We start from the raw sequence: 24,919 nt of genomic DNA on the forward strand, positions 1-24,919 counted from the left end.
CGCCCTCACTCTACCGCCCTCACTCTCTCTACCGCCCACTCACTCTCTACTGCCCTCACTCTCTCTTCTGCCCTCACTCTCTCTACTGCCCTCACTCTCTCTACCGCCCTCACTCTCTCTACCGCCCTCACTCTCTCTACCGCCCTCACTCTCTCTACCGCCCTCACTCTCTCTACCGCCCTCACTCTCTCTACCGCCCTCACTCTCTCTACCGCCCTCACTCTTTCTACCGCCCTCACTCTTCCACTCTACTGCCCTCACTCCCTCACTCTACCGCCCTCACTCTACCACTCTACTGCCCTCACTCTACCACCCTCACGCCCTCACTCTACCACCCTCATGCCCTCACTCTACCGCCCTCACTCAACCACTCTACCACACTCACGCCATCACTCTACCGCCCTCACTCTACAACTCTACTGCCCTCACTTTACCACTCTACCGCCCTCACTCTACCACTCTACCGCCCTCACTCTACCACTCTACCACCCTCACTCTACCACTCTACCAACCGCCCTCACTATACCACTCTACTGCCCTCAATCTACCAACCTCACGCCCTCACTCTACCACCCTCACTCTCCCACTCGACAGCCCTCACTCTACCACTCTACCGCCCTCACTCTTCCACTCTACTGCCCTCACTCCCTCACTCTACCACTGTACTGCCCTCACTCTACCACTCTACCGCCCCCACTCTACCGCCCCACTCTACCACCCCCACTCTACCGCCCCACTCTACCGCCCCACTCTACCGCCCCCACTCTACCGCCCCCACTCTACCGCCCTCACTCTCTACCGCCCTCACTCTCTACCGCCCTCACACTCTCTACCGCCCTCACTCTGTCTACAGCCCTCACTCTCTCTACCGCCCTCTCTCTCTACCGCCCTCACTCTCTCTACCGCCCTCACTCTCTCTACCGCCCTCACTCTTCCACTCTACTGCCCTCACTCCCTCACTCTACCACTCTACCGCCCTCACTCTACCACTCTACCGCCCTCACTCTACCACCCTCACGGCCTCACTCTACCACTCTACCGCCCTCACTCTACCGCCCTCCCTCTACCACTCTACTGCCCTCACTCTACCACTCTACCGCCCTCCCTCTACCGCCCTCCCTCTACCACCCTCCCTCTACCGCCCTCCCTCTACCGCCCTCCCTCTACCGCCCTCACTCTACCGCCCTCACTCTACCACCCTCACTCTACCGCCCTCACTCTACCGCCCTCACTCTCTCTACCGCCCTCACTCTCTCTACCGCCCTCACTCTCTCTACCGCCCTCACTCTCTCTACTGCCCTCACTCTCTCTACTGCCCTCACTCTCTCTACTGCCCTCACTCTCTCTACTGCCCTCACTCTCTCTACTGCCCTCACTCTCTCTACCGCCCTCACTCTCTCTACCGCCCTCACTCTCTCTACCGCCCTCACTCTTCCACTCTACTGCCCTCACTCCCTCACTCTACCGCCCTCACTCTACCACTCTACTGCCCTCACTCTACCACCCTCATGCCCTCACTCTACCGCCCTCACTCAACCACTCTACCACACTCACGCCATCACTCTACCGCCCTCACTCTACCACCCTCATGCCCTCACTCTACCACTCTACCGCCCTCACTCTACCACTCTACCGCCCTCACTCTACCACCCTCACGCCCTCACTCTACCGCCCTCACTCCACCACTCCACCGCCCTCACTCTACCGCCCTCACTTTACCACTCTACCGCCCTCACTCTACCACTCTACTGCCCTCACTCTACCACTCTACTGCCCTCACTCTACCGCCCTCACTCTACCACTCTGCCGCCCTCCCTCTACCACTCTACCGCCTTCACTCTACCGCCCTCATTCTACCGCACTACCACCCTCACTCTACCGCCCTCACTCTACCGCCCTCACTCTACTACACTCACTCTACCACCCTCACTCTACCACTCCACCGCCCTCACGCCCTCACTCTACCGCCCTCACTCTACAACTCTACCGCCCTCACTTTACCACTCTACCGCCCTCACACTACCATTCGACCGCCTTCACTCGACCGCCCTCACGCCCTCACTCGACCGCCCTCACTCGACCGCCCTCACACCCTCACTCTACCGCCCTCACTCTACCACTCTAACGCCCCCACTCTACCACTCTACCGCCCTCACTTTACCACCCTCACGCCCTCACTCTACCACTCTACCGCCCTCACTCTACCGCCCTCACTCCACCACTCCACCGCCCTCACTTTACCACTCTACCGCCCTCACTTTACCACTCTACCGCCCTCACTCTACCACTCTACTGCCCTCACTCTACCGCCCTCACTCTACCACTCTACCGCCCTCACTCTTCCACTCTACTGCCCTCACTCCCTCACTCTACCACTCTACTGCCCTCACTCTACCACTCTACTCTACCGCCCTCACTCTACCACTCACCCGCCCTCACTCTACCACTCTACCGCCCTCACTCTACCGCCCTCACTCTACCGCCCTCACTCTACCGCCCTCACTCTACCTCTCTCTCTACCGTACTCACTCTACCACTCTACCGCCCTCACTCTACTACTCTACCACCCTACCTCTACCGCCCTCACTCTACCGCCCTCACTCTACCGCCCTCACTCTACCGCCCTCACACTACCGCCCTCACTCTACCGCCCTCACTCTACCGCCCTCACTCTACCGTCCTCACTCTACCACCCTCACTCTACGTCTCTCACTCTACCGCCCTCACTTTACCACTCTTCCGCCCTCACTTTACCACTCTACCGCCCTCACTCTACCACTCTACTGCCCTCACTCTACCGCCCTCACTCTACCGCCCTCACTCTTCCACTCTACTGCCCTCACTCCCTCACTCTACCACTCTACCGCCCTCACTCTACCACTCTACCGCCCTCACTCTACCGCCCTCACTCTACCGCCCCCACTCTACCACCCTCACTCTACCTCTCTCAATCTACCGCACTCACTCTACCACTCTACCGCCCTCACTCTACTACTCTACCGCCCTACCTCTACCGCCCCCACTCTACCGCCCTCACTCTACCACTCTACCGCCCTCACTCTACCACTCTCACTCTACCATTCTACCGCCCTCACTCTACCGCCCTGTCTCTACCACTCTGTCTCTACTGCCCTGTTTCTACCGCCCTGTCTCTACCGCCCTCACTTGGCCGCCCTCCCTCTACCACTCTACCGCCCTCACTCTACCGCCCTCACTCTACCGCCCTCACTCTACCGCCCTCACTCTATCGCCCTCACTCTACCACCCTCACGCCCTCACTCTACCGCCCTCACTCAACCACTCTACCGCCCTCACTTTACCACTCTTCCGCCCTCAATCTACCACTCTACCGCCCTCACTCTACCGCTCTCACTCTACCACTCCACCGCCCTCACTATACCCCTCTACCGCCCTCACTATACCCCTCTACCGCCCTCACTATACCCCTCTACCGCCCTCACTCTACTTCCCTCACTCTACCGCCCTCACTCTACCACTCTACCGCCCTCACTCTACCACTCTACCGCCCTCACTCTACCACTCTACCGCCCTCACTCTACCACCCTCACTCTACCACTCTACTGCCCTCACTCTACCGCCCTCACTCTACCACTCTACTGCCCTCACTCTACCACTCTACTCTACCACCCTCACGCCCTCACTCTACCACTCTACCGCCCTCACTTTACCGCCCTCACTCCACCAGTCTACCGCCCTCACTCTACCACTCTACCGCCCTCACTCTACAACCCTCACTCTACCGCCCTCACTCTACCGCACTCACTCTACCACTCTACCGCCCTCACTCTACCACTCTACCACCCTACTTCTACAGCCCTCACTTTACCACTCTACCGCCCTCAATCTACCACTCTACTGCCCTCACTCTACCATTCTACTGCCCTCACTCTACCGCTCTGTCTCTACCACTCTGTCTCTACTGCCCTGTCTCTACCGCCCTGTCTCTACCACCCTCACTCTACCGCCCTCTCTACCACTCTACTGCCCTCACTCTACCACTCTACTGCCCTCACTCTACCACTCTACCGCCCTCACTCTACCACTCTACCGCCCTCACTCTACCGTCCTCACTCTCTCTACCGTCCTCACTCTCTCTACCGTCCTCTCACTCTCTACCGCCCACTCACTCTCTACCGCCCTCACTCTCTCTACCGCCCTCACTCTCTCTACCGCCCTCACTCTCTCTACCGCCCTCACTCTCTCTACCGCCCTCACTCTCTCTACCGCCCTCACTCTCTCTACCGCCCTCACTCTCTCTACCGCCCTCACTCTCTCTACCGCCCTCACTCTCTCTACCGCCCTCACTCTCTCTACCGCCCTCACTCTCTCTACCGCCCTCACTCTCTCTACCGCCCTCACTCTCTCTACCGCCCTCACTCTCTCCACCGCCCTCTCTCTCTACCGCCCTCACTCTCTCTACCGCCCTCTCTCTCTATCGCCCTCCCTCTATCTATCGCTCTCCCTCACTCATTCTATCTATCTCCCTCCCTCACTCTATCACCCTCCCTCTATCTATCTACCCCCTCCCTCTATCTATCGCCCTCCCTCACTCTATCGCCCTCCCTCACTCTACCGCCCTCTCTCTCTATCGCCCTCCCTCTATCTATCGCTCTCCCTCACTCATTCTATCTTTCTCCCTCCCTCACTCTATCGCCCTCCCCCTATCTGTCTATCCCCCTCCCTCCCTCTATCTATCTATCACACTCACTCTATCTATCGCATCTCCACAGCATCATTCAGCACCACCATAGATCACTCAGGGGCACAACAACATCACTCAGGGGCACAACAACATCGCTATGCGCTACCACAGCATCACAGAACACCACAGCATCACTCGTCGCCACCATAAACATCACTCAGCGCCACCACAGCATCAATCTGTGCAACCATTCAACAACAACTGGTTCAAATATGTCCTCTCAATGTTTCAAGCTTTATTACAAATGTCACAAAAAGATGTTATTTCACTTCTGTTCTTGGATTTTCGTCACAATAAAATACACTGAACATAATCTTCACAAAAGTTATTTTTTTCCATGCAACAAGCGCAGATCCAGAGAGAGCGGTACCTCCAGTCACTTTTTGACTGAGTTATTTTTGGGACTTTTTGTCTCTGTTTTTCGAGTCTTCGACTCCTGGTGTATAGGGATGCCCGGTTTTAAATCTTGCGCGGCTTGTCCCCTACGATGTCGTTGACGGACCCACACCGTGAGTGTCTCTACTTGGGGCGTGACCACGACTCCGAGTCGTGCCCCGAATGCCGGGCTGAGGCTCCGAAAAACTTAGGTGAGAGCTCCCAAAAGTTACTGTAGGCCTGGGAGTTGGCTTTGCACCGTTCAAGGTCCCGGTCTTGTGGGAGGTAGAGGGACCGGTCGCGGAGACGCCATCACCATCATTCAACAGAGTCTTCGCACTCTGAGTTAGATAAGGCGAAGCACAAGAAGTCGAAGAAGCATCATCGCTCCTCACCTTCCCCTAGCTGGTCTCGCGACACGGCTGAGGGTGCAGGTGGTACCACCCCGCGGCGGAGCCTTAGCAGTTGCCGATGGCCTACCCGCCCTTTCCGGGTCCTTCAGCGACTCCGGCCCAGTTGCAGGACTTCCTGTCAGTCATGGCACAAGTCTTTGTGCCATCAGACCCCTTCAGCACGCCTTCGGGTCCGACTGGGCCCCGACATCGACAACTCCAGTCTTGATGCCAAGAGACCCCCTGGATGCATGCATGGATCCCAGCCGATGTCGGTTGGCCTCGTACGACCTCCACCAACATCAACGGCGTCGCCGCCGGCTTGCTCCCCGGTCGACGCCGTCCCCGACTTCCACCTCAACATGGAGACTGTGCCAGACCGGTGTTGATCGACACCGATTCCAACGCCGTTAGGGAATTTCTATCCCTTTCTCCATCGCCTCCCTCTTTGCCGCCTGCCCGACAGGTTGGGGATGACGGGAGGACTGGGAGGGGTCTGAGGACCCTCTCGCAGCCCAGTGCAAGTTAGACCCGGACTGGGAAGAAGATTTGGAAGATGCAGGTGACTTGAATTTTACTCCGGAACCTGGCACACTGTCTCCTCCTACCGTGGTAACGGAGGAAGGTGGTACATATTCTGTGGTGTTGCATAGAGCAGCGAGGCTCTCCACCGCGAGCTCCCTACAGTGGCCGTCGGACTAACCTCCTGACAGAAGTGCTCCGGCCAGTGTCTTCCTCTACAGAGCCTCTGCTGCCCTTTAAAGACGCACTTTCAGATGTTCTTTTGGGCACCTGATCCAGGCCCAACACAGGGGCTCCTGTGAATAAGAATGTGGTCCGACGCCATCGCCCAGCCCCAGACGACCCCCTTTTCCTCTCCCAACACCTTATCCTTGAGAGCTTGATCGTCCAAGCCTCTGCGTCCCGAGCGCATACCCTTCCACACCTCCGGACAGGGAATCCAAGAAACTGGAACAGGTTGGTAAGAAAATGTGTACTTCTATCAGATCAGGGCTGCGGTCTGTGAACAACGCGTGCCTCTTGTGCTGTTATTCCCATTCTGTGTGGGACACGGTTGCGCAGGTGCTCCCTCAGTGTCCGGAGGAGGCTCAGACGGTGCTTTCCCAAGCTATTGCTGAGGGGAGAGATGCAGCCAAGTTCACAGTTTGTTGTGGCCTTGACACCGGCGACTTGCTGGGCAGGGCGATTTCCACTACCGTGGCACCACGCCGCCACGCCTTGCTGAGAATAACTGGATTTTCCGACGATATCCAGAACACTCTGATGGACATGCCCTTTGATGGCACTCGCCTTTTTGGCGACGAGGCAGACAGTGCGTTGGAGCGTTTTATGGACTCGTGGGCTACGGCCAAGTCATTAGGCCTTTCGGCCACACGCACTCCTTAGCATTTCGCTCCATTTGTGGCCAACGAATGGGCGCCCAAACACGTTCGTTTCAGAGCCACAGGCCTGCACAGACACAGTCTCAGCGCAGCCGCGGACGTGAAACCTGCAGAGGTGGGTCACGGGGCCACCACCTCACCTGCCGCCACTGCCTCCAAACCTTTCTAGACCGGTGTTTCAGGCCTACCAAACACCAGTGGGTGGAAGGATTCGCCATCACCTCCCCACTGGCGCACCATCACCTCGGACAGGTGGGTTTTGCAGATAGAACAAAGGGGTTACTCCCTCCCCTTCAAGACTACCCCTCCAGCCATGCCGCCACAGTGCCACCGCAGGTTGGGAGATCACGTGAAACTTCTCTAGCAGGTAGTTGTGGGCCGCTTGGCAAAGGGGACAATCAAGCGTGTTCCGATGCCAGAAGTAGGTTGTGGTTGTTACTCCCACTACTTCCTGGTTCCAAAGAAGGACAAGGGCCCGCGTCTCATTTTAGACCTTCGGAACATCAATCGCTTCCCCTGGAAGGAGAAGTTCAAGATGCTCACACTTGCTCAGGTCTTGTCCGTCCTAGATCCGCAAGACTTGATGGTGGCGTTGGACGTGCAGGATGCTTATTTTCATATCCCCGTCTTGCCGGCCCACCGACGTTACCTACGGTTCACGGTATGCCACGGGCACTTTCAGTTCACCGTGCTCCCCTTAGGCCTTACCAGCACCCCTCAGGTGTTAACGAAAGTGATGGTGGTGGTCGCAGCTCATCTGCACAGATCAGGGGTTTCAGTCTTCCCCTATCTCGACGACTGGTTGTTGAAGGCAGGCTCGCCCCAGGCAGTCATCTCTAACCTCCAGACTACGGCCGACCTCCTGCATTTGCTGGGGTTCTCCATGAATGTGTCGAAGTCGCACCTGATTCCCTCTCAGAAGCTCCTCTTTATCGGAGCGGTTCTGGTCACAGCGCAGTTTCGGGTTCATCCTCCTGAGCAGTGAGTCCGGGACATTCAGGCTATAATTCCGATTTTTCAGCCCTTGTCCTGGGTTTCGGTCAGGATGACCTTGAGGCTGCTGGGCCTCATGGCCTTCTGCATCCTGCTGACCAATCATGCCAGATGGCATATGCAGGCTCGACAGTGGGACCTGAAGTTCCGAGCACATCCAGATCTCGGAGGGCACTGCACAGCAGTGGTGGCTCACAAACCAATATTGGGTCAGCGGCAGATCCCTCCCCCTTCCCCAACCGGAGCACACAGTGGTGACAGATGCATCCCTCCTGGGATGGGGAGGCCATATGGGAGAGGCGGAGATCAGAGGCCTCTGGTCTCCAGCGGAGTCCAAGCTCCATAACAACCTTCTGGAGCTACAGGCCATCCTACTTACACTGAAGGCATTCCTTCCCTCTGTCAAGGGGAGAGTAGTGGAGGTGTTGGTTTGGGAGGCTCTGCGTCTCTGGACATGGCTGGAAAGTCAAGGCATTTCTTTGACAGTTCAACACTTGGCAGGTTCCTTGAATGCCAGGGTTGACAAACTCAGCCGTAGGTGCATGATGGATTGCAAATGGCATCTTCACTCGGAGGTGGCGCAAGGTCTCTTTCAACAGTGGGGAGAGCCTTGGTTAGATCTATTCCCCACTGAAGAGAATGCGCAATGTCATCTCTTCATTGTACGCCTATATCACTTCTACCCAGAGTGCTGAAGAAGATCAGGCGTGACCGGGCCCAAGTCATTCTTGTGGCCCCGGACTGGGCTTGAATAGTTTGGTATCCCGAGCTACTCAATATGAGCATGGATTCCCCAATCCGACTGCCTCTTCGAGAGGATCTTCTGTTGCAGCAGCAGAGGATGGTCCTCCACCCGAACCTGTCCAGCCTCCATCTACATGCGTGGAGTTTGAGCGGCGACAGTTGATTCCATTTGACTTGCCTCTTGAAGTCTGGGATATCATTCTGACAGCCAGGCATCCCTCCAGTGAATCGATACACGCCTGCAGGTGGAACAAATTTGTGGCATTGTGCACAGCAAAGGCTGTGGATCCCCTTTCTGCCTCTCTTTCAGAAGTCCTTTTGTTACTTCTTTCTCTGGCCCAGCAGGGCTCTGCTCTGGACACAATTAAGGGCTATCTTTCTGCGATTTCGGCCTTTCTCAGGCTCCCTGATCAGCCCTCTCTGTTCAAGTCGCCTATTGTAAATAGATTTCTCAAAGGCATTACACACACCTTTTCCCTCCTATGCTGTTTGTTATTCCGCAGTGGGACTTCAATCTAGTTCTTACATATTTGATGTGCTCTCCTTTTGAGCCACTTCACAACTGTCCTCTTATTGACTTTGAAGACTGCTTTCCTGATTGCCATCACCGCCGCTAGGCGCGTGAGTGAGCTCCAGGCTCTTTCCTGTAAGCCTCCCTTTTTGTCGGTTCATCCAGAAAAGGTCATGCTTCGCACTTGTCCATCCTTCTTGCGAAAGGTTGTCACTGCCTTCCACATTGGGCAAATTATCACCTTGCCCACTTTCTTTCCACCTCTGCACCCTTCCAGAGAGGAATAGAGGCTCCACCATCTGGACCCAAATGGTGCATTCTCATTGTACCTGAATCTCACACAAGAGTTCCAGATGGATGACCAGCTCTTTGTTGGGTACGTAGGTGCCAAGAAAGGCTGGGCTGTACACAAGAGTACTATCTCCTGCTGGGTCGTCTTGTGTATCAAGGCCTGTTATTCTCTGGCTAAAAGGGAACCTCCGGTGGGGTTGCGCGCCCATTCTACCAGGGCGACAGCAGCTACTACTGCATTGGGACGTGGTGTCCCCCTGCAAGACATCTGTCAGGCAGCCAATTGGCCTCGCTGCACACTTTTACTAAGCATTATTGCCTTGATAGTCAAGTCCGGAGAGACCGCTTCTTTGGCCATTCTGTTCTCAGAGACTTTCTGGTGTGATGTTGGTTCGCAGACCCAACACCGGGGTTGGTATTGCTGGGGTATCTATTCTAAGGTAAGGAATCTATCACTAACGTGTTTCTTTCAGATGGACAAGTTACTTACTTTCGATAACGATATATCTGTAAGAAACATTAGTTAGTGAAAGATTCCTTACCCCCCACCTATTCGCCCCTTCTGCGAACTGATTTCTAGGGTAAAGGTCATCCCTTTCAAGGCCCTAGTTTCAATGCACCAGTGGTCAGTATCTTGCATGGCTCTGCGTTCCTGGCGCGGAAAGTCGTGTACAGAACTGACATCAGCACACGTGGATGCGTCTAAGTAGCTCCAGTGACGTCATCTCGGCGACTACGATGCCAACGACGTACGCGGAGCCGCACGACGACGCCTACCGACGCGCAAGGGTACTGCTGACGAAAACTTTCCAGATCCAGTCTGATGCCTGGAGGTAATTCTAAGGTAAGGAATCTATCACTAACTAATGTTTCTTAAAGATATATCATTACCGAAGGTAAGTATCTTTTTTGTTAGGACAACCAAACAGTAACATATTACACATCCCCTCCATTCTCTTGAATTGCAGAGTCCTAATTCGAAATGCAATTGATGTATAACTAAAGCATCTGCATCGTTATCAGCTAGCTTTGGGGGTGGCATCGTGTGGTAATGCAGTCTGCGGATATGACGTCAGTGGATCCATATAAGTCCCCTCCGGGTTGCAGACGTCAGTTTCTTCTTTTCTGCACCATAACGTGGATCCGGAGAAGCAGTTCTTCAGGTCGTTTTCCTCGACCTAACTTGACACCTGGTGATGGAGGAACAGTGTACCTTTGTCAAATGTCGACAGATTTTAAACCTTGTGGGTTTTGTAGCCGGCATATATTGGTGATTGACCAGCATACAATTTGTATGTGGTGCCTAGGTTAGCACCACAACAACAAGGATTGTGGTTCCTGGCAGAAGCTAAACCGAAGTCGTTGAAGGAGCGGTGTTTGAAGTTGATGGCGCGCGTATCGCGATTCTCGGAGGCTTCCCAGCCTCAGTCTTCATCGTCCCAGGAAAAGATTTGCAGGATCGATCTAGGAGCCGAAGCCGGTCTGGGGGCCGTCGTTCTCCAGGGAAGTTGAAAGGTAAGGGGCGGTTGAAGTTGCGACATTCTCGGAAGACTCCGTCTCCCTTGGCTCCTCCAGGTTGAGGAAGCTGTACGCAACTCTGCATCGCATCTCCCCGTGTTTCCTGGAGCCTGTGCATCGATGGCTCAGATGAGGGAATATTACGATTCCTTAGCCCTCATCTTTTATACCCCGTCTCCCTCTGGAGCACCTCTAGGCCCCCCAAGGAGGTGAGTGTAGCGCCATCTGAGGATTTCTTCTCTGTGACGGTGGGGCCATCAGAGTTGATGGATCGGTGCTGGTCGACGTCAGCTGCCGACGCTTTAGCGAAGGCTCATAGTCCTTCGGGATCGATGCCTATGGTGCCAGTCTTCGACCAACCGACTCTGATATTGATGTCGGTGCCGCCGGGGGAAGTCGCCTCTCCTTTCCCAGTCGACGTCGTGATGGCGCTGCTTCAGCGTCATACGGTGCCGGATACGGCAATGCAAACTGAGGGGATTGTACAATTTGGGGCCCCTTTCCAGGAAGAGGAGCTGTATGACTGGGGCTCGACGTCTTCATCCCATTTCCGACACCAATGTGTTTCAGATGGAGGAGAGCTGCTGTACAGCTCTTAGTGAGGCTAGTGGACTGGATTCTTCGCCACCCTTGTTGTTGCTGTCTCCCCCAACCCTTTCACAGAGACAAGTTCCTCCTTTGCAGACATGCTGAGGAAAGTCGCTACAGTCTTAGACTTGTCCCAGCCAAAAGTGCAGAGGTCTACGGACGCTTTGATTGAAAACCTATGCCAGGGACAAAACAGAGAAGAACCTGTTCTTCCGTATAGTGAGGCCCTATTTGATGTTTTATTAGGTGCTTGGGCCAAGCCTGAGTCGAGGGTCTCAGTGGACCGTGATGTTGCACGTAGGCATTTGCCTGCACCTGGGGACCCAGTTTGTGTGCATAGACACTCTTTCACCAGTGGCCTGGTGACTCAGGCTACAATGTCTTCTGAGGTTGTCGATATATACTCCGGTAGGTAAGGATGGTAGCGGTCATGATGCTTGTGGTAAGCAAATATTTGCTTCAGCCAGCTCAGCATTGAGAGCCACCAACACGTCTTGTGTGCTGGGGCGCTTTTTCTATGCCTTGTGGGATTCTTTACAGAACATGCTCCCATCTCTGCCGGATAACCTCCATGCTGATGTAGGCAACTTGATTAGAGATGGCTAGCAGGCCGCAAGGCTTACCATAAGGTGTGGTATTTAATTCAATATTTAAGGAATCTGTGGCTAGGTGTCTCTTTCAGATGTAAAAGTTACTTACCTTCGGTAACATGATATCTGTTAGAGACAGTCTAACCGCAGCCCATCCTCCCGACTCTGTGAATGACCAATGAGCTAAGGGTTATACCCTTATTTCAGTACTAGTTTTATGTACTGGTATCACATTCTCAACTTATGTTGGGACTGAACAGATCACTTGGCCTAACCACGTAGCCATACTAACCATTCCTGAATGTGTATGTGTTCAGTAGTGTGTGTGTTTTCACTGTTACCCTGGATTAGACACCAGTGAGCAGTATTGATTTATTTGTTCTTTCCTTTGAAAGTCTTTGTTTGGTATCATGATACCTTGGATTGGCTCTATCAATATGTTACGTAGTGATGTGCCTCAACAAAGAGTTTGGTGTTTTTGTAGGTTTTGTTTTGATATTGCCATGCCACTCTTTACTATTGATGAATTTTCTATAGAGTTTGATATTGCCATGCCATTCAATACTATTGATGAATGGTCTAAAGAGTGTATGGTTTTCGTCCCTTACATAGGGGTTATTCACCTGGGCTCAGGGTTTCATGTAGCTGTGTCTTTTGTTGATTTTGTTGGGGTTTCTTTAAAATCCATGTCTGGTATTAATATACCATTTGATGTTTCTTCTTTATTAATGTTTCAAAGATATGTTGGAACACTTTCCACAACCAGTTTCTGTAGTGGCTCTGCATTCTAGCATGGAAGGTTTCACAGAAGAAATTGTCAATTTTGCGCCGGAGGGGTCTTATATGGCCCCACTGACATCATATTGCAGAACCGTACACCGCTGTCCCCCGGCGCTCAGAGGTACTGCTGACAAATTTCCGGCTCCAGACTGGTGCCTGGGGAGAATTTAAAAGTTAGACTGTGTCTCTACCAGATATCACATTATCAAAGGTAAGTAACTTTTACACCAACTCTAATAATGATGAATAACATACAATTAACTGCAATACTTACAACTAAGACTGAAAACTAACTCTGGGAACACCGGAGTAGCGTGCTACCACTGCGCAAACAGTAAGTGCTATGTAAGTCGATAATGCAATCTATTCAATATATTCACAGGTATGCTCATGCAAGCATGAACACTAAGCCAAACCATTGTTTTGACAGGCTGTTAAACAAAGACCAAATAAATGCCAATGAGTGCTTGTGATTCTGGAAATCCTGGCTTTGAGCAAGAAAAGGTTAACGGAGGTGGTTTAGCCGTCTGTGCCACCAGTATGCGGCTGATGGCTATGATAAAGCTGGCACGCACATCTGAACAGCGGCCAATTACTGTTCTGCCTCATGGCAACAGTAAGAAGTAAATCACCGTAAACCTGGCTTTATGAATTACTAGGAAACCAAATCTTAGATATGTGGACTAACAGGACATTTTGTACTGAAAGCCTCGCACATACTTTATTACCTATTTTGTGTACCAATAAGATCATGGAAAGAAAGCTTTTCGCTATGCAAACAGCAACACTAGACCCATTCAAATAAATTACAAACAAAAATGTTAAGAAGGACATTTAACTTCAGATACAGAGGTGATTAGTGTAACATTAACAAAATGTGTTTTCGGTACAAAGTTGTATCACTTACACAAACATTTGCAGTGTGTTTTTAAAGAGGAAACATATTCCCAGAGTTTAGGTGTCTGAATGGAAAAGGGTCTGCATATAGAATGTGCGTCATTGGCTTTAGAGCGAAGTAAGACAGACCGATGCTTAGGCCGATGGATAAAGTGAGCTGAACTGACCTCTAGCTGTACTTTTGTTTTACCACAGATAAAGTGTGAGGGGCATGGTAAAACAATAGAAAAACGCCACAGGATGGCAGTGTCTCTGTGAAACTTAGTGATTACTCTGTTCACAGTATGTGAGAAACATGTGCTTTACATGATGTCTGTTGTGAATCCACAAGTGACAAGCATTTGCAATGCAATAGGTCTCGCATTTGCGAGAGTTTAAGCTATTGACATTGTAAACGACAAGGCTTTTATTTATCTGTTTTGATAATTAACACATAAATAAAAGGCATTGTCATTTACAATACCAATAGCTGAAACTCTTGTAAATGCAAGGCCTCTTTCATTTTAAAGAAGAGGCCGCCAACGTCCCGGGCCGCTTGGAAAGTGAAAGCGCGCATGGCACGCTGAATGTTGCAGGAAAGCATGCTGTGCCTGCAGTGGGAGAAAATCATTAGAGAAAATAGTGCTTACAGACTACATAAGACATACCGTGTAATAGAAGTAAAAGGGCCAGTTCGCATGGGAGGTTACGAATGAAGACAAGGCAGTACTATGGAGGGGCTATCAAGCTTACTAATTAATCAAAAGCCCACATTTACAAAGGACAATGACACAAGCCATTGAAAAATGTGGGTGGAGCTTCAACTCCATACTCGAATACAGCATGCCTCACAGAGCTGCGCATGTGCTCCCAAGGCTCGACCTAAAAACATTGGTGCTGTTATTAACTGTTTAAGAATTCAAATTGCACTTTCAGCCCTTTATCCATAGGCTGACAGGCGCAGACCGCACCGTCACCAAACTTAACGAACATCTGAACTAATCTTGTTCAAGCTTTACGTACTGTCAAAACTGATGAGTGGCCATGCAACTAACTGGAAGGTAAAAAGACTGTCAGTATGCATATCAAATTGCATACTCCATGTCACCGCATTTCAGAATCCTCCTTAAAAGAATGCACTAGCAACCTCAAAAATAAACACAATTCCATTACCAAAGAAAGTCTCTGGTTGATCAATTGCAAATATTTTTCGATAAGACCATCTGAAGAATTTCCTTATCAGAAGAGGCAAATGGCGAAGCCACCACCAGCAAACATCAGTGATTCACAGATGCAACAGCCCCAAGCTCCAGCGTCTCGCAAGATGCTCTAAATCGGTACGATTCACATTCACACCAAAGAAACTGCAAAAATGCTCATGATCTCTCCAGATGATATGGGTCAGATGCTATTCAATACCACTAAACCTGCCTTTATACTAACTTGAAATCTATACCACTCTGAGTCCAAAACAGGACACCACTGCCAAGTGTGATAACACTTGCTGTAAGTATTTGATGTGATCTATCTACCATGTCGCAGGTTTGAAGTGGGGTAATGCAAGCTTAGCCTTCTATCCCTTTGATGTCAGTAAGTTAAGAAATGTTACATTGTGTAACAACAAGGCCTGATATTTGTAGCACGTAAAATATGATTAAGGTGGTATAGAGCACCCTATCAAAGCAAGTTTTTGATATCAAAAATGCGGCAGCAAACTAGACTATATAAACAGTCCTCATCATAAATGTGAAAACGCATGCATAACACCCCTCCATGGGATCCTACTGCAAAAAAAAAAGTGTTAACTTTCACTTATGTCAGAAATTTCCGTACTGTGATTGCTCCGGTAAGTTGCAGTTAAAATATGGTAAGTGGCAGTGCCTCCCTACTTTCCACAGCCAAACAGATCACATTCTCCAGCTCTTAAATACCCTGTTCAGTCCAAACCTGCAACCGAGTGGAAAAAAGCAAGGAATGCAAGTGATTCCATCTAATTCCCCTTGAAAAATTGAAGAATACAGGTAGCTTGGACCAAATGAGAAACCGGGCCAAGGATATACCTGGTCATTTTTTTAAGCAGTCAGATTGTCACTGGTCCTTACCTATTAAGGATGCACATCGTCAATGAGGTAGTACTAAATAAAGACTCACCTATATCCTTCAGGCATAGAAATAGATAGAATGATACTACCTTGTCCACAATAAAATGTGACTTGGTAAAGGACAACTGGATAATCGAGAAATGAAGTGAAAGAATTCAGTGTATATAAAAGCAAGGGCAGAAAAAACAAAACCTCACAAAAAGTTACGGCTCACAAACTGCATTAAGAGGACGTAGTAGTGATAGGGGCCAAATGTAACATCAAAGACTATATGAGGTTTGGGAAACTCACAAGTTATATAGGTTTGGTGGCCTTTACTGATACAGCAATCTAAAAATCTAGAACCATCACAGGTAACCCCACCAACCACACAATTGCAGACACTAAAAGCCTATACACATTGAAGAATAGGCAAAAAAAACCTTGCACAGAGACATGTGCCAACAAAAAAGTTTCTTACCTTCTGTAACAGTCTTTACAGCCTGCAGATTTCTTATGGCATGAGTCCTCAAAGTCACCAGTCTTGATCCTGAAATTTGAAATAGGTCTCCTGTGCCTGTAGGTGACATAGTGGCTCCCTCTTCCCCTCGGCTTTTTCCGGCATTGTGATGCCACAGAGCCATATAAGAAAGAAGAAAAAAAGCCTGTACCTCAACTTATTTGAAAGCGTTCACAGTTTTTGCTTAATGGCCAAACTCATTTCTTTAAGTTTGTACCGGTATTTTTTTTATACTTTTCACGTTTGCATTTTCATTAGATTATTTCTGTGTGAAAAGGAGAATTGTTCAATTCTTTGTACATTTCATATATAAACAATTAAGAAAAAACTAAGAAGAAAACATTTTAAATCCACATACCTACTAAGACATACTATACATACTACATCACAGTACACAATTTTACACACAAAGACTGAAAAAACGAAACCTAAAAGCATCCAATACTCGTAGCTTTGTTCACCAATTACGGTGAATAAATCAATGATCCTAGACTTTTTTTTATAGAAAATGTCTATGTATCCGTAGTTGCACAGGGACATTATTCAAGCTTTACATAAATAGAAATTAATTCTAAATTAGTAAAAAGCACGATTTCAAATAATTATTCCTCTCTGCTTCATTGTTGTGCCGAAGCGTTTTGAATCCTAGGAGGTCAATGCCAGGATTCTCATCAGGGCTGTCTGATTTTCTGTACAAGACGAGGGGGCAGAAAGGGGTCGGGGAAGAGGCAGAGGAAAAACAATAACCCGAGTGATCCGCAGCAACAGATGGTAGCGGGTGGAGAAAACCTCACCATAGTAAATTTGACACCTCACATATTAACGCAAGCTGAAGAATCTGTGCTACAATTGGGACTAATATTCTGTCCCAGTGACAGACTAGAATTCACTCAAACCAGGATTGATTTGTTTAAATTCGTGAGAAAGATGAAGTTACATAAATTCCACAAACTAAAACCTTCAGTTCAAGAAGCACGATAATTAAAAATTGAAACAACCAGGCAAAAAAACAGATATTCTCACGGTACAAGATCTTGGCATGGTTGAAATGTTGGAAGAATAGCGACTAGAACAAGAAAATGGAGTGAATGAAATCACTGATATGGCTGCAAGAACTAGGAAGATCGGCATTGAACAAGAAGCGCCAATAACGATCTTTAAGCCTCCTTCGCAATTTAATCCACAGATGCCATATGATGCCATCGATTCATTCCCCGAGGCCATGCTTCAGGATCTTGTAAAATTCAGAACTGGCATACATCAGCACAAGCCTCAACGAAGCAATCTAACAAAAGAACAAGAAACAATCCTACGAAATCTTAGGAAAGACGATGAGATTATCTGCAAACCCTCCAACAAGGGAGGTAATATTGTACTTTTAACACGCGACCAATACTGCCGTGAGTCTGCGCCAACTCAATGATGCAAGATACTACGAAAAGACAACTAAGGAACTTTATCAGTAGAGTATCTGCAAGTATCATGGGTTGATCAATAAGTGGCGCAACAAATCAATGCTGGACTCAAATGAATTCCTGTACCTGAGAAATAGCAACCCGGTCATCCCGACCTTTTACCAATTCCCGAAAATTCATAAGACCCCTATTGAACCACCTGGGAGGCCGATCGTTTCTTCAAAAGGAGGACTGACCGAGAACCTTTCTAGGTATATTGACTCTTTTCTTTACCAATTTGTTGCATAATTGGCCTCATTTGTGAAAGACACAAGATTTTCTCATGCAATTGAACACCATGAAATGGGAACCAGAATTTGTATTGATAACTTTAGACATTACCAGTCTTTACACCTGTATAGATAATTCCCAGGGTATCCAGGCCATGCAATACTTTTTGAACAAACAGCCCATGAAATTTCTAGAGCATAGCAATATGCTGGTTGAATTTGTTGAATTTTGTCTTTTTAGTAACATTTTTCTATTTCAGGGTGAAATGTACAGACAAATATCGGGGACGGCGATGGGCACCTGCTTCGCCCCCAGCTATGCGAATTTATTCGGAGGCTGGTGGAAGGAGCAGGTGGCCCTCGCAGGTCCCCGGAGCAAATGGGTAAAATATGTGGTTGTCTGGCGTCGATATATGGTTTGGAGGGGCTCTTTCGAACAGGCTGAGGAATTTGTAAAAGACTTAAATGATAACAACCTTAGTCTTAAATTCACATATGAAATTAGCCCAGTGTCGGTTAATTATCTTGATTTAAGAGTGTTTGTCAGGAAAGGTTCCCTGAGAACAGAACTTTACAGAAGACCTACTGCTGGGAATTCTATACTGCTCACCGGCAGTAATCATCCCTGTAACGGGGAGCTTCTCCGTCTTAAACGGAATTGCTCCTGCGACGAAGATTTCCACCCAGCGGCTGCTGAGTGCATAGCCAGGTTCCAGATTAGGGGCTATGAACATGATTTGTTGATATCTTCTTATGAAAAGGTTGATAACATTCTGAGAGAGGATCTCTTTAAGGAGAAAGAGCTTCAACATACAGGAAGGACTACACACAATCGGAATAAGACAGGTCACTATCGAATGATCACCACATACTCGAATGATGCAAACCATCTAAGAACTGGCACATAGTGCAGACCGATCCAGTGATTGGCCACGATATTCCTCGAGCACCACTGATTACTTTTCGTAAATCTAGATCACTCAAAGATACGTTGGTCCAAAGCCACCTGTCACCAAGAACTATAAAAACTGGAACATTGAAGGATATGAAAGGTTTTTTTCCCTGCGGCTAAAAAAAACCAAGATAATAGACCAATGTATCACCTGTCTAACACAGTTTGTAGTGTATTGTTTGGTTTGGTATGTCCCTGTGGACGAAGGTACATAGGAAGTACCATTCATAATGTAAAATTACGAATTCTCGAACATCAACGTGTGATCGTTAATAAACATGCAAACTACCCAGTGGCAAGGCATTTCGCTCTCAATCACCAAAGTAACAGAGAGCTACTACAATTCTTTGGAATACATCATGTCCCTGTCAATCCAAGGGGCGGAGATCGGGTGCAGAGATTACGTAGGCTGGAATCCCACTACATAATTGATCTTCAGACCAAAACTCCCTATGGTTTGAATAGTAGAGAAGAATTGACAGTTCACCTAGGTAAATGAAAGTAAATTCTAAATTGATCTAGAAGTAACCTAGGTATGTCATCTGTCGTGTTACATGTAGATGGTTGCATATAGTGACTTCCGATGTTGACATAGAATTTTCTGAATATTTTTTGTGATTTTCTATAACTTTCTTGAATTTCCAAAGTATGGGTTTACATTTTAAACTCACTTACACTGTGACTTCTGATCCTATATGATATGAATTTTAATTTATGTGCACTATCTTCTCTTGTATTATAGCCACAAGGATAGGAGACATCCATAAGATCAGTCATGCAGTCATATGTAGTGGCATTATTGCATAAACTGGCCGATATACGGCTTAATTATCTTTTGAAAGTCGGGAGACAGTTATTGATCGAGTCTCCCTCACGTCTATTACAAATGTATTGCCAACCATAGAAATGATTGAACCCAGTATGAAGTAGCGATAAAGCCGATTCACGGCGACATGAGCCTTAATGCCATTAACACAACAATATATGTGTAAAATATGTGCAATATACAATGTTGATTTTGGATAGTGAAAAACTTCATTTAATTTTCCTTGTATTTGTAGATAATTGTGTTTACGTTGATGAACTGCTATAACACACGAGTCTAAGATGGCCGTGAGATTAGTGCACTATGTTAAACGATTTCGACAACATCATCTATGTCGATGCGCGTAATGACGTTGGTACGTTTAAAAATGTCTCCTCGCAGTGGTTGCGGTAAAACACTGACGAAGGAATTGATTACCGAAACGCGTTTGTTTGGCTGTGTTGTTTGAGGAATAAAACTACGACTGCTTAACCCTCCTGAGTGCTCTACTTTGTGAAAATTATATATATATTATATATATAAAGTGAAAGAGATATGGAGTTAGGAATAGTAAATCTACTCTTAACATATCTGTGTATACCTAGACAATATAATGCAAGCCAGTATTTCTGCATTCAACAATGTATTAGAAGACCCCATAACTCTGAACCAATTTGAATTTGAGCCTTAAATTTGTAGTTATAAACTTGACAAACTTAATTACAAATTGTTTTTCTTTTTTTTATACTAGGTTCTTCGAGCTGCTGAAGAAGCTGCGTCCACCTTAGCCACCTCCATACATCCTGAACAGTGCATTAAAGTCCTTTGCCCCATTGTCCAGACAGCTGACTACCCAATAAATCTTGCTGCTATTAAAATGCAAACAAAAGTAATTGAGAGGATTTCCAAAGACTCCTTGCATCAGCTCCTTTCTGATATCATCCCTGGATTATTACAGGTATGTCCTACATAAAAATAATGCTTTTCTAAAAGAGAAGAAAAATGTTTAGTCTGTTTTCTAAAATGCGTGTTATTGAGCTGATGAATGCTTTAGAACTCAAGAATTGAAAACAAAGGTAGTGTCCTGGATGGAAATAATAACTGAACAGCAAAAATGTATGGAAAAAAAATTGCTACCTCGCCCCCTTATTTATTTACAATCCTTTATTCTTGAGCAAGAGTCCATTTTCAGGAGGCGACAACTTTGCTATGCCCCAATTGTATTCTATTCTGTCCCCTTAATTTCGAAATATGTATTCCAGATATTTCACACACAACCTTGTTCTTCTCCCAAGATATGTGTGTCACTTAGGCTTAATTTTCTGCTGTGTGCATTTTACATGTCTAGATAAGTCATGTTTTTCCTGAAGGTATATTTTACTATGTATCTACAAGTGTATGGTTTGCCCAGCTCTGACTGGTGGGTTGTGTTCATATGGACTGTCAGGGTAACTCCAGGTCTAGAGTATTGAATGTTGGACTTTCATATAGTATGTTTGGAGGCCATCACACAATACCTAATGACCGCCGTTTTCTCTTCAACGACTAGGTTGTGTCCTTCACTCTTGTGTTGCTAGTCCATACAAATTTACAATTTTGTCCCTCCAAAGTTGGGAAAACTGAAATGCTCCACCTAGATCATTCATATTCCTACTTTCACTTACTTACTACAAGTATAATGAGTGTGGTGGCTGCTGTGAGTATAAGGAGGAAGTTGAGCTCCAAAACAGAAGGATCACAACATCACAGTGCATTGGACACACGTTCAAGGTCTGAAAGTTAAACAAGTTACCTGTTTATTCATTGGCTGAGAGCTCAATTGATGTAGAGTCTGATTAAGGTTTTAGGGAAGCAATGACTTGGTACACCAAGTCAAGTCTTAACATCTCCATGTGCATAGTTCACAGGGCGTGGTCATATCTAGCCTTTATATTCATCAGCACACAAGGAAGGGGCCCCTTGTTTGAACCTTTTTAACACACTGTGCCATACTTAATTATTTCCTTGTAGTGTCACATCTTACTGCCATTGGGTGATCACAGCATACGTATATTTTGTTGGCGTTTTCTCCACCTAAATACTTTGTAACTGCTATGAAGTGTAATCCAGCAGTTGGTCAAGGTTAAACAGTAAATTTCTGACTAAATCTTCTGTCCGCTAATTTCTAACCGTGGGAATAACCCTTAGTGCTAGACTGGATCCGGAAGATTTTTCATCATAACCCTTGCACGCAGAGTGGGGGTTGGGGTGTAGTGCTGCTCCATAACAGCCCCATTGTACCCCGGAAGTGACGACTAGAGCGGCATATAGAAGCCACCCAAGCGTGCAGACTTCAGTTTCTGTCTCTCTGCTCCTTCATTCCCAGATCCAAATTAGCGCCTAACTTTATAATCAATTGATGTGGGTTTTTTCTTGCAAAAGAAATCACTCCAGTGTACAAAGAAACATGTCTCCCCCTAAAACTACATGGTTTAAACTTTGTAGGAATTATTGCAAGTAGCTGTCTGTGATGAATCCCCACAAGGTGTGTCTCTGGTGTTTGGGTTCAAGCTAAGATGTAAAGCCATGCCAGGAGTGTTCCCTAATGCAGCTCAAGTCTATTCAAAAGGGCATAGCCAAGATAAATGTCACCGAACCCTGTCTGAAGTTCACACGAGAGGTCGTCCTCATGAACCAAGTCTTCATGTAAACCAAATTCCAAAAAGAAACATGAGCAGTTCAAGTGGGCCTCCTGCCACTCTCCTGAGAAGTCGCAAGGATATCAATGGGCCACTCGCTCACTCCCGGTCCTCCCCGAGGAGTCAATTCAGCAGCTGATCCTGATAAACCTCCACAACATATAGAGGGAATTTAAGGAACCCTTACATTGTATCTTTGACACACTGCTGACTCCTGCTCCCGCACCTTTGATCCTGATAGATCTGCAAAGGCCCCCAGTCAGGTTACCGCTGACAGGCCCACCCTTGGCAACATTTATGCCTGCCAAACCCGCTTCAAGTTCCGCTCTCACTAATTTCCTGGCACCACAATATTTGGCAGATCTTGCCAGGTCTACGCCAGCCCCGCTACCGTCCTCAGAGGAAGTCCTCAGAGGTTGCCAGTTTGAAAGAAACGATAACGTGCCTCAGCAAATAGAACGGCCTGTACTATGGTCCTGAAATGGTGCCTAAGCACCTATAAGAGACTCTAGCTCGCCAAGCACCACAGAAGATGAATGATCAGATAAATCCTTTATTGTTTATGGCAGAAAGATTAATGTTTTTAGAAAATATGAGAGCAATGTTGGCATGTCTGTTATTTGTGACTTTATGACACAAAGTCTGTTAATGAGGATAACAAGATGGGGGTGGGATGAGCGCAAATGCTTCTACTGTATGCCAGTAAGAAATAAATGAGGTTTTTGTATCTTACTAACTTGGGTTTGTAAATTAACCTGAATGAATCTGACAACAATGATAATTTATGTCTCGAAGATAGACCCTTATTTTGTCCTTAGCAACAATATTGACCAGTTTAGGTAAAGGCTACTTCTTTTTAAGTTTATTTGCAAATTACACCTGAAAGATATATCTGATAGACATTACTAGCTGCAGATTCCTTCACATAGAAATATCCCCAGGCGTGAGACTGGATCCGGAAACTTTTTGCCACAGCATCCCTGCGCGCCGGGGGTGGGGCGGCATCACGCGACTCCGCCCAGGTGTTGTCCGTGTACGTGATGTCAGCGAGGTCACATAAGTCCCACCCCGGCGCGCCTACGTCAGTTTGTTCCTTTTCCGCGTGCAACGCGGATCCGGTCTTGCTACAGGCCTGTTTTGGGCCCCTTTTTTCTTCCTCATTGTCTCTTTATTTGGTGGAATAGTGTGCGAATGCCTTAGGGCTTCAAGACTTGCACGTCGTGTGGGCGTCTTATGTCGGCGACGGACCCTCGCCTCATTTGCATGTGCTGTCTGGGGGAAGGTCATGGCACCACTGATTGTGAGGCGTGCCAACAGTTGAAGCCAAAGTCGAGGCAGGAGCGCCGGATGAAACTTCTCTCGGCACGTCTCTCCAGGTCGCCCTCCTCCCCTCAATCAGCCTCAGCAGACGGCTTCAGATACGCCCTTGGTCGCCGTCCTCGCCCTTCTCCGTTGTCGCGAGAGCTTCGCTCCCCGGTGGGCAAGTGTCGCAGTTTGTCCCCGAGGGGTGGGATCCGGCCTGACGGGGGCGTGGACTTCTCCACGGGTGATGCGGCCCCGCGTGTCCTCCTATCCACCGTTTCCCGGTGATGGGGCATCGAGAGTCCAGATGGAGACATACATGGCGGCTTCGTAGGACTCGCGGGCGTCTCCTCCTTCCCCTCCTGGGGCGTCAGCTGAATCCTTGCCTTGCGCAGGGCCCTCCGCGGCGGCTACTGCCCCAGCACAGACTGATTCGGATCCAGGCTTGGAGGATGGGGTGCTGTTGGGGTGCGTCCCCTCTAGGGTCCCTCCTTCAGGCCACAGCATCTCTGCCTCGCCGCAAACTCCCTTGGGAGTCCCCATGGTGTCGCGGGAGGTCGCCGGGGCTCGGGTTGCATCCCCGAGCCCCTCTCGGTATTTTGACAAGGTGGTTCTGTCTAAGGCCAAGGTGACGCCGCTACGGCGCCGGCAGCTGCTGGACGGGCGGCGCCACAGGGGTCAGTGAACCCTCCTCGTCATGCTCTGGGTCGAGGCTGGAATGGGACCCCTCGCCCTCCTCCGGGTCTTTCTCGTCCCTCCATGCGGGCGGCTGCCGAGTCGGAGGGCGAGTCGGCCCTGGCACGCCGCAGGGTTCGCCGGGCCACCTCTGTTACATGCTGTGCCAGGGCTGGCGGATGGCTTTGTGTCACTCCCCTGGTCCTTCTCGTTCCTCCACGCAGGCGGCTGCCTCAGCGGAGGTCGAGTCGGTGCCGTTTTGGTGCCGCTCCTTGTCCATTTCGGACTCGATCCTGCTCCGGTACCTCGTGCGGTGTGGCTTCGTGGGGCCTTATCCGGCATCTCCTTCGGTGCAGGATGGCGTAACCGTCCGGCCTCAGGCAGTGGACTCTACGGCTCCTGACAGGCGTTGAGTTGCGGATTCGTCTTCGGACGCTC

At 48.7% G+C, this 24,919-nt stretch overlaps 1 protein-coding gene across 2 annotated transcripts in view; it reads left to right on the forward strand.

Annotated features, from left to right (window-relative positions):
* Positions 1 to 24,919, forward strand: part of CLASP1 (cytoplasmic linker associated protein 1) — a 1,635,412-nt gene that overhangs the window by 1,493,817 nt on the left and 116,676 nt on the right. For both annotated transcript variants that reach the window (XM_086957100.1, XM_086957101.1), the window contains one exon: positions 20,578 to 20,784. In XM_086957100.1, the coding sequence (XP_086813226.1) occupies positions 20,578 to 20,784 (207 nt within the window). The remainder of the gene's footprint in view (positions 1 to 20,577; positions 20,785 to 24,919) is intronic.

The sequence above is a fragment of the Lissotriton vulgaris genome, chromosome 2_1, assembly GCF_964263255.1.
Source record: "Lissotriton vulgaris chromosome 2_1, aLisVul1.2, whole genome shotgun sequence".
Lineage (NCBI taxonomy): Eukaryota > Metazoa > Chordata > Amphibia > Caudata > Salamandridae > Lissotriton > Lissotriton vulgaris.